Genomic DNA, 10,799 nt, shown 5'->3' on the forward strand with positions numbered 1-10,799 from the left:
GCTTTTTAGAGACAGGGTCTCACTCTGTCACCCAGGCTGGAGTATAGTGGCACGATCATGGCTCACTGCAACCTTCGACTCCTGGGATCAAGAGATCTTCCCACCTCAGCCTCCTGAGCAGCTGGGTTTACAGGAGTATGCCACCATGCTAGGCTAATTTTTATTTTACTTTTTATAGAGACAGGGTCTCTCTCTGTTTCCCAGGCTGTAAAACGGGGTTTTACAGATGAAGAAAGAGAAGCATGGAGAGGACAGAAGCCGGATTGGAACCACACCTTAAGCTCGCATTACTAGGGTCTCAGAATCCACTCCCAAGGGTGGTCCTGAAGGGTTCACTGTCACCTCCCGGGGTAAGCCACCTCTTTTCCCAAGCACTTCATTCCCCACATGAACCTCAACAGTCCTTCTATCCCTTCTTCTTACCCTTTCAAGAGCCACCCAAGGGTCCTACCTGCCTCCGCTTACCCCTCCAACTCATTTCCTGCTCCCAGGGCCCAAGGGCCCTGGCCTCACTCACAGAAACTCTGTCTTTTTCTTCTCTTCTTTATCCTTAGTCCTCAGTTTTGTCTTCCAGGGAGAGCCTAGTGATGGCGAGCGCTCCTGGTAGAGACCACTCGAATCTGCCAGCTCCACCTCTGGGGGCAAAGGAAGAGAAGGTAGAAGGAGGTTATCCAAGGGAGGCCAGCGAAGGCCAAGAAGAAACAAGTCAGAGGCTTCAAGAAGATCCCAGGAAAGGAGGAGACCACGGAGCCCCTGGCACACACAGGGCCACACGATAATACTGGGAAAGGGGGCAGGGGATGAGACTGCTATTTAGTATAAAAATAGCTCATATTAACTTAAAATTAACTTAAATTTCTCATGAAATGAAACCAGGTATTATTTTCTATAATACAGAAATTTCTATTTGCCTGCTGTCAATAAAAGATCATCACAAACCACGAAAATAAATACTGTGAAAATTAAAAAATGATAAGAAACCCTAGATCAGTGGCTCTCAACCAGGGACAATTTTGCCTCTGAGGGGACATGCAGCAATGTCTAGAGACAATATTGGTTATCAAAATGTGGAGGGCGAGGGGGCTGAGGTATAATACTTCCCAGGGATGGAAGTCAGGATGCTGCTAAACTTTCTACAATGTACAGGATAGCTTCTAACACCAAAGAATTTTCCAGTCCAAAAAATGCCAGTAATGCTGAAGGCGTGAAATCCTGTCCTAACTAAATATAGCAGCTGCGAGAGGCCTGTGATTCTACATTTCTTTTTTCTTTTTTTTTTGAGACCGGGTCTTACTGTGTCACCCAGGTTGGAGTGCAGTGGCATGATCATGGCTCACTGCAGCCTCGACTTCCTGAGCTCAGGTGATTCTCCCACCTCAGCCTCCTGAGTAGCTAGGACATATCACCACGCCTGTTTTTTTATTTTTCTGTAAAAACAGGGTCTCATCATATTGCGCAGGCTGGTCTTGAACTCCTGGGCTTCAGCAATCCTCCCATCTCAGCCTCCCAAAGTGCTGGGATTACAGCACTTTGCGCCACTGCGCCCAGCTGATTCTGCATTTCTAGCAAGTTGGGCCCACGTTTTGAGTATCAGGGATAGGGGTACCTTTTGCATAGCACTTCTATGTCCTAGGTACTGTCCTAAAGCATACATCTAGCCAAGAGGCAGCTCTCCCTATATTCCCTTTCGTTAATTCTCACCAAAATCTGCACCAAAATGGAGTCTACTATTATCCCCACTTTCATAATGAGGAAGTTGAAGCACTGAGAAATTAAGAAACTTGCCCAGGCCGGGCATGGTGGCTCACGCCTATAATCCCAGCACTTTGGGAGGCCAAGGTGGACAGATCACCTAAGTTCAGGAGTTCGAGATCAGCCTGGCCAACATGATGAAACCCCATCTCTACTAAAAATATAAAAATTAGCCAGACATGGTGGTGGGCACCTGTGATCCCTGCTACTCAGGAGGCTGAGGCAGGAGAATGGCTTGACCCTGGGAGATGGAGGTTGCAGTGAGCTGAGATCGCGCCACTACACTCCAGCCTGGTGACAAAGTGAGACTGTCTCAAAAAAAAAAAAGAAAAAAGAAATTTGCCTAAGATCACACAGCTATTAAGAGATAGAGCTGAGGCTGGGCACGGTGGCTCATGCCTGTAATCTCAGCACTTTGGGAGGCCAAGATGGGTGGATCACCTGAGGTCAGGAGTTCAAGACCAGCCAGGCCAACATGGTGAAACCTCATCTCTACTAAAAAATACAAAAAATTAGCCAGGCGTGGTGGCGCGTGCCTATAATCCCAGCTACTGGGAAGGCTTGGGCAGGAGAATTGCTTGAACCCGGGAAGCAGAGATCGCGCCATTGCACTCCAGCTTGGGCAACAAGAGCGAAACTCTGTCTCAAAAAAAAAAAAGAGAGAGCAAGAACTGAGATTCAAACCCAGGCCAGATGGCTCCTGTCTGCTTTTAATCACCCCACCATACTCCCTCATGGCACAAGAGTCTTGGTCCAAGGTCTCCATTTGCCCACTGGATTATTTCCTTCTTAGACTTGATTCCTATTCCCTGCCCTTGAGTTTGCAAAAAATGCATCACTGGGGGAGGACAAAGACAGGGCATCCCTGATAAGATTCAGAGAACACCCTGCTGGCTCCAGTGTTCCCAAGGAACTTGCTGTAGTTGTAACAAGTTGTCACAGATTCTCAACACCTCACTGCCTCCTGCCCGGCTCAGGACTACGGAATCAGCACCTCTTTAGGTGGCACCAGAAATGTATACATTAATACATTCTATGCTTGTTAACAATCCAGCTCCTGTGGCTGGGATGCAGGAATCCCCTCTCCCACACCCTTCCCTTGAGCCTCAGGAGACAACTGACTGCAGAAATATAAACCACAGGAAGTCTCCTAAGAGAAGCCAGCGCTGCATGCCTCTCTCTGGACGCCCTCCCTTACCTTCCTCATCCCCTGGAGGGTAGAGTTTCAGGAGGGATAGGTCATCTGGGATAAGGCAAAGGCTACTTTTAACCTGCAAAGACAAGGAGGGAGAGGGATCAGGCCCAAGTCCTCCCCCTACAGAAGGAAAAAATTGGGGGTGATTCTTCCCTGACACCCAGCTCCCAAATCCTCCCTAAGATCGTGGACACCTTGGCCCTCTCCTGGCAACCTAGGAATCCAGCTTCCCCAGGATTCAGAATGGAAGTACCCTTCACCGTTTCCTCCATCTGCCTAAGACACTCTGAAGATGTGTGCTTCCTTGTCCTTTTTAACTAGGTTACTAGTCGCCCCTCTACCCCAGACTCTTAGGGATTCTCAGCCCCCTAGCTCACACGACCATCGGGGGACCCCGGCCTCCTGGAGTTGCCCAGTCCTCTCTGAACCCGCATGGACTCCAACCCCCAATACCCCAGCTCCCTGGCTTCATTTGCCACGGGCCCCAGCCTCGAAATCCAACGGCCCCAGGTCCTCACAGTCCCTCTCCAAACCATCAAGAACCCCAGTTCTTCAGCCTCCTTGTGCCCCCAAGACTCTAGCTCCTAGAAATCCTAAACTTCCAACGCATCCCACCCTCCTTCACCACCCCGGTCTGCAGAAAGTCCCGGAGCCCTGCCTCTCCCTCCTTCCAACACCCTAGCCCCCCATGACCAGCTCCAGAACCCCAGCCTCAACACCCCTACAGCCCTACCCCCGCCGGAGGCCAAGCCCCTGGCCCTTCTGCCTGTCCCCTCCCCGGGACCGGACGCACCTTCCCCGAGTACACCGGAACCAGCGGAGCCTCCCCCGGATCCAGCACCAGCCGCCGCCGCCGCCTGACCGGCTCCCGCGGGGGTCCTGCGGGCCGCGCGTCCGCCCCTTCGCTGTCACTGTCGCTGTCATCCCGGGACGCGACCGGTCCCGGGGGCTCCGAGGGTGCAACCTCAACCTCGTCGGCGGCACAGCGAGCGCTGGCGACCTCCACAATTTCCTCATCGCTGTCGCTGACCAAGTCCACAGACACGACGTCCAGAGTGCTCCGGGATGGAGACCGCTGGGCTCGAGGACGCCGGCCCCGACCGCCCCGACCCCCTCGGCCCGTACCGCTACCTCGGGACATGCGGCCGCGCTTCGCCACAGGCTCCGCCATAGCACAAGTTCCTCCACAACACACGCCCGCCTCCTCTCACCTCGCCCTGCCCCCTTCAGCGACTTTCGCCTTGCATTGGACAAACAGCCTGCTCGTCAGCACCTCTTCACGCCCACACGCGCGGGATCCGCCTTCCCGCCTTTTCATTGGTCTCTGTCCCCGCTCATCATGCTCCCACCTCTGAAACCAAGGCGCCAAAGATTCCAATCACCTCGGGGCAATCACCATAGGTTTCGATTCAGTCGGCCTCACCCATTGGCTGGGCCTCCTCTCCACAGTCTAGCCTCTCCCGGACCCGCCCATCCAAGACACCCATCTTCCGGTTTGGTTAGGGACAGGGCATCCTGGGAAATGTAGTCCTCGAGTGGTAAAGTTTCCGGGAGGAAGAAGACGGGCCTGGAATTCCTTGTAGAAACCGCGGATTTAACCAGGCGCGGTACCTCACGCCTGTAATCCCTGTAGTTTGAGAGGCTGAGGTGGGCAGATTGATTGAGCTCAGGAGTTTGAGACCAGCCTGAACAATGTGGCGAAACCGCGTCTCTACTAAGAATGCAAAAATTACCCGGCGTGGTGGCACCCCTCTGTGGTCCCAACTACTCAGGAGGCTGAGGTGGGAGTTTCGCTGGAGCCCGGGAGGCGGAGATCGCACCACTGCACCCCAGCCTGGGTAACAGCCTGTCTCAAAAATGCTTTAAAGAAAGAATAAGGCTGGCTGGGCGCAGTGGCTCAGCACTTTGGGAGGCCGAGGCGGGCGGATCACCTGAAGTCAGGAGTTCGAGACCAGCCTGGCCAACATGGTGAAACCCCATTTCTACTAAAATGAAAAAAAAAAAAAAAAAATTAGCTGGGCATGGTGGTGTGCGCCTGTATTCCCAGCTACTTGGGAGGCTGAGACAGGAGGATCGCTTGAACCCGGGAGGTGGAGGTTTCAGTGACCTGAGATCGAGCCACTGCCCGCCAGCCTCGGTGACAGAGCCAGACTGTCACAAAAAATTTTTTAAAAAATTTAAAAAAAAAAAAGGCCAGGCGCGGTGGCTCACGCCTGTAATCCCAGCACTTTGGAAGGCTGAGGCGGGCAGATGACGAGGTCAGGAGATCGAGACCATCCTGGCTAACATGGTGAAACCCCTTCTCTACTAAAAATACAAAAAATTAGCCGGGCGAGGTGGCGGGCACCTATAGTCCCAGCTACTCGGGAGGCTGAGGCGGGAGAATGGCGTGAACCCAGGAGGCGGAGCTTGCATTGAGCCAAGATCACGCCACTGCACTCCAGCCTGGGCAACAGAGCAAGACTCCGTCTCACAAAAAAAAAAAAAAAAAAGGCTGAACTACGTTTGACTAAAGATGTTGTCAAGTCCTCTTACTTGAGGACCAGTCATTGTTTATCTTGAAAACATGGTATTGCAACCGCCCCTATAAACTTGGGAAGAAGGGAGCGGGAGAAGTGTAAAGAAACCAAGCTTGTGGTGCGCTCAGCATTGATCTCAGGGCAGCTGCTCCCTGACCTGCTTCCCCAAAGCCATCCGGTGTCTGTGGCCCCACAGTCACATAGCCCCTGTCACAAGATTATAGTTCCCCCTAACTGCTCTCGAATCACAGCTTGGACATCATATTAGGTATTCCGTTTGAGATATTCCTTCAGGTCTTGATGGAACTACTGACTCAGCTGACCTGAAGGACCCCACAAGGAGCTGACTCCCCCCAAAATGCACCTTCTACACCCTGACGATTTCATCCCCCTTCCCAACCAATCAATGACCCCAATTTTCAAGCCCATCAAACCCCTCCACAAACCCCTTAAAAACCCCAGCCCAGAACTCCTTGGAGAGAGATTTGAGAGTCTCCTCCCATCACCTCGCTTGGCACCCTGCGATCATTAAACTCTCTGCTGCGTCCCCACGGTCTCAGAGTCACAGAGCTGTGACTACACAGTGGGCATATGAACCTGCAATTCCTGTAACAGTATGGAATTTGAAATTTTATCTTGAAAACAGGATAATGGTTTATACCTGCTTGGCCGTAATGAAGGATGAGATATTTCTTTCTGCCTTTGCAATCTTTTAGCAGATTGCCAGTGATGATTCTAACTTAATGCTTATTCAAGCTGGGCGCAGTGACTCACAGCTGTAATCCCAGTACTTTGGGAGGCTGAGGCAAGTGTATCGCCTGAGATCAGGAGTTCGAGACCAGCCTGGCCAATATGGTGGTGTATTTTTCTACTAAAAATACAAAAACTTAGCCAGGCATTGTGGTGGGCACCTGTAATCCTAGCTACTCAGGAGCCTGAGGCAGGAGGATCACTTGAACCCAGGAGGCAGAGGTTCCGGTGAGCTGAGATCGTGCCATTGCACTCCAGCCTGGGCAACAAGAGTGAAACTCCATGTCAAAAAAGAAAGAAAAATTATGCTTATTCAATAATAAAACCAGCCCAGGCATGGTGGCTTATGCCTGTAATCCCAGCACTGGGAGCCTGAGGTGGGAGGATCACTAGAGGTCTAGGGTTCGAGGCCAGCCTGGGCAATATAGCAAGACCCTGTCTCTACAAAAAGTAACAACAATTAGTGGGTGTGGTGACGCACACCTGTAGTCCTTGGGAGGCTGATTGAGCCCAGGAGTTCAAGACTGAAGTGAGCTATGATCTCACCACTGCACTCTAGCCTGGGCAACACAGCAGGACCCTCTCTCTAAAAATAAATAAATACATACAATTTAAGGCCAGGCACAGTGGTTCACATCTGTAATCCCAGCACTTTGGGAGGCCAAGGTGGGAGGATCTCTTCAGGCTGAGCATTAAGACCTGCCTGGGCAATATAGTAAAACCCCCAACTGTACGAAAAATAATAATACATTTTAAAACTTTTTTTTTTTTTGAGATGGAGTTTTGCTTTTGTTGCCCAGGCTGGAGTGCAGTGGCGCAAATCTCGGATCACTGCAACCTCCACCTCCGGGGTTCAAGTGATTCTCCTGCCTCAGCCTCCTGAGGAGCTGGGATTACAGACATGCTCCACCATGCCTGGCTAATTTTTTGTACTTTTAGTAGAGACGAGGTTTCTCCTTGTTGGTCAGGCTGGTCTAGAACTCCCGACCTCAGGTGATCCGCCGGCCTCAGCCTCCCAAAGTGCTGGGATTACAGGCGTGAGCCACCATGCCCGGCCCATTTCACAACTTTTTAATCAAAAATAATAACAAAATTGTTTTCTGTCTCTACTATGTGGAGAAGTTTGTTGGGTTGAGATATTTTGTTTCTTAATTACATTTCCCGAACACACTCCCCAACACCTCCTACCAACAATATTGTGCACCTCAGAGACTACACGCCCTCCACACATCCACAGCGTTGGCAACTCTTGCACAACATATATCCCAACACAACACAAACACGCCCCTTCAACACTTCACGCTTCCCACTTTGCCTCCAGCCGCATAACCCCCTGCCGCCTCACACTTACGTCCTACGCCATACGTCGCGCAGGATACCCACACGGCACACACCCAATACCACATGCTGCTCGCACACCCACGGTGCTCACAAAACTCGCGCCTCATACATCCACGCAGAACGGCATGTCGACCTCTGCCCTCGTCCCATCCCATACGCCTCCATCCCAACCGCGGCACCGATGTCCCCTCCATGCGCCCCCCAGCTGGACCAGCACGCATTTCCCTTCCGCATGCAGACTCGGCCAAGGTCAAGACTGCGGGCGCACAACAGCCAGCAGGTGGAGCTATTTTCCAGGAAACGGAGGCTCCTGGATTCCACCGACTTCCCAGCCTCAGGAGGCCTTCAGCCCCTCTCGGTAGCCAGGCTGCAGGTCAACCTTGGGCGCCCTCGGGAAGCCACTGCAAACTGCAAGCAGAAGGTGGCCCTGAGAGTCTGAAATTTTCAAGTCTCCTTTCCCCAAACCTTGCTCAAGAGCTGAAAGTTCACCTGTAAGTCCCGGCTACTAGGAACGGTGAGATGGGAAGATTGCTTGAGTCCAGGAGCTTAAGGCTAGCCTGGGCAAACATAGCGAGACCTCATCTCTGGTTTTGGTTTTTGTTTTTGTTTGAGACGGAGTCTTGTTCTGTCGCCAGGCTGGAGTACAGTGGTGCGATCTCGGCTCACTGCAACCTCCACCTCCTGGGTTCAAGCGATTCTCCTGCCTCAGCCTCTCAAGTAGCTGGGGACTACAGGCGTGCGCCACCACGCCCGGCTAATTTTTATATTTTTAGTAGAGGCGGGGTTTCACCATGTTGGCCAGGATGGTCTCGATCTCTTGACCTCGTTATGCCCCCACTCAGCCTCCCAAAGTGCTAAGATTACCCCGTGCCCAGTCGAGACCTCATCTCTTAAAAAAAAAAAAAAAAAAGGCCGGGCGCGGTGGCTCACGCCTGTAATCCCAACACTTTGGGAGGCCGAGACGGGCGGATCACGAGGTCAGGAGATAGAGACCATCCTGGCTAACACTGTGAAACCCCGTCTCTACTAAAAAATATAAAAATCTAGCCAGGCGAGGTGGCGGGCGCCTGTAGTCCCAGCTACTCGGGAGGCTGAGGCAGGTGAATGGCATGAACCCGGGAGGCGGAGCTTGCAGTGAGCTGAGATCCGGCCACTGCACTACAGCCTGGGCGACAGAGCGAGACTCTGTCTCAAAAACAAAAAAACAAAAAAAACGTACTTTTTGGCCAGGCAAAGTGGCTCACGACTGTAATCCCAGCCCTTTGGGAGGCCGAGGTGGGAGGATCACTTGAGGCCAGGAGCTCGAGACCAGCCTGGGCGACATGGCAAAACCCCTTCTCTACCCAAACATACAGAAGTTAGCCAGCCGGGTGTGGTGGTGCACGCCTATAGTAACAGCTACTCGGGAGGCTGGGTTGGGAGAATTACTTGAATCCAAGAGTTCAAAGTTATGGTGGGCTATGATTGTGCCATTACCCTCTAACCTGGCCTAGCCTAGCCTAGTGAGACCCTGTCTCAAAAAAAAAAAAAAAAGACATCAAATAATAAAAACTCATGTTTGAGTCCTTGCTAAGACATTGTTGTATGCTTTACATGTCATTTAAGACTCATTAATAACGTCCTCATTTTCTGAATTACTATTTCATGGTCTATTTTACAGACCAGGAAACTGCAGTTCAGAGAGCTTGTCATGTAGCTGGAAAGGGGTGGAGCCGGGATTCACATAAACCCAGCTAGTCTGGGCCAGGCGCAGTGGCTCACACCTGTAAACCCACCACTTTGGGAGGCTGAGGCAGGCGGATCATCTATCATCTGAGGTCAGGCGTTCAAGACCAGTCTGGCCAACATCATGAAACCCCCTCTCTACTAAAAATATAAACAAACAAAAAAAATCTAACTGGGCATGGTGGTGTGTGCCTGTAGTCCCAGCTACTCAGGAGGCTGAGGCAGGAGAATCACTTGAACATGGGAAGTGGAGGCTGCAGTGAGCCAAGATTGCACCACTGTACTCCAACCTGGGCGACATAGCCAGACTCCATTTAAAAAAAAAAACAAAAAACAGCTAGTCTAATTCCAGGGCACTTGGTGGGAGGCAGCACACCTTTGTTCCAACCTCAACTTCTGGGAGACTCCCCAGAGTGGCAGAGCTCACAAGGGTGTCTCCTTCCTCTGCACCCTGAATGCATAAAGCACCCATCACAGCACTTCCCACAGCCCTTCATTCACTCCTCCTCCTCCTTCCCCACTCACTCCCTGACTCTTCTCATCCCCCAGCTGGGGAGCAGGGGCACAGAGATGACTTGGACATGGATCTGACCCCAGCAAGACAGGATGTGTTCTTTTTGTTTTCTATTTTTTGAAACAGAGTCTCGCTCTGTTGCCCAAGCTAGAGTGCAATGGCGCGATCTCGGCTCACTGCAACCTCTGCCTCCTGGGTTCAAGCAATTCTCATGCCTCAGCCTCCCAGGTATCTGGGACTACAGGCGCAGGCTACCATACCTGGCTAATTTTTGTATTTTTAGTAGAGACAGGGTTTCACCATGTTGGCCAGGCTGATCTCGAACTCCTGACCTCATGATCCACCCGCCTCGGCCTCCCAAAGTGCTGGGATTGCAGGCGTGAGCCACCAAGCCTGGCCAGCAGGATATTTTCACCAGGAGTCACAGGCTCAGGTGCTTCAGACAGGCAGGAAACCAAGATGAATGAAGCAGGCTGGGAGAAAGGTAGTAGGGAATGGCAAGGATTACAGCCATGTGAGAGCTTATTTTAGCTGAAGGTTAAGGTAGGGGATTATGGCAATGCGAGCAGCTGGTGGGGAGCAGATCAATGCTGTACCACATGATCTGGATTTTTTTTTTTTTTTTGGAGTCTCAGAAACTTGTGTTCAAGATGCAAGCATAAAGAAGTGGTAGAGGTTTGTATTCCAAATGCATGCATACACTAAGCAAAATATAATGAAGAGTGCTGCTTTTCTTTTTTTTTTTAATAGGTAGCTAAGCTCAAAAGGAAGACAGAATCTTATTGGTTCCAGAAATAAGGAGGGAAATCAAAGCCACAGTGGTGGGGGCAGTGGGGCCAGTGAAGTCAAGCTGCCTATGGGAATGCAAGAATCCCCTATGACTGGCATTTTAACACCCACACGGGGGCCGGGCACGGTGGCTCACGCCTGTAATCCCAGCACTTTGGGAGGCCGAGGTGGGTGGATCAGGAGGTCAGGAGTTCAAGACCAGCCAGGCCAACAT

The 10,799-nt window shown here is 51.6% G+C and overlaps 1 protein-coding gene across 1 annotated transcript in view; it reads right to left on the bottom strand.

The window, feature by feature from the left end:
• Nucleotides 1-4,193, bottom strand: part of NFATC2IP (nuclear factor of activated T-cells, cytoplasmic, calcineurin-dependent 2 interacting protein) — a 14,831-nt gene extending 10,638 nt beyond the window's left edge. Inside the window, exons 1-3 of the mRNA XM_011933469.1 lie at nucleotides 3,741-4,193; nucleotides 2,951-3,023; nucleotides 518-635 (exon numbers count right to left, since the gene is read on the bottom strand). Of these exons, the coding sequence (XP_011788859.1) occupies nucleotides 518-635; nucleotides 2,951-3,023; nucleotides 3,741-4,118 (569 nt within the window). The 5' untranslated portion in view covers nucleotides 4,119-4,193. The remainder of the gene's footprint in view (nucleotides 1-517; nucleotides 636-2,950; nucleotides 3,024-3,740) is intronic.
• Nucleotides 4,194-10,799: the final 6,606 nt, after the last annotated feature.

This window comes from Colobus angolensis, unplaced genomic scaffold (genome assembly GCF_000951035.1).
Source record: "Colobus angolensis palliatus isolate OR3802 unplaced genomic scaffold, Cang.pa_1.0 Scaffold128, whole genome shotgun sequence".
NCBI lineage: Eukaryota > Metazoa > Chordata > Mammalia > Primates > Cercopithecidae > Colobus > Colobus angolensis.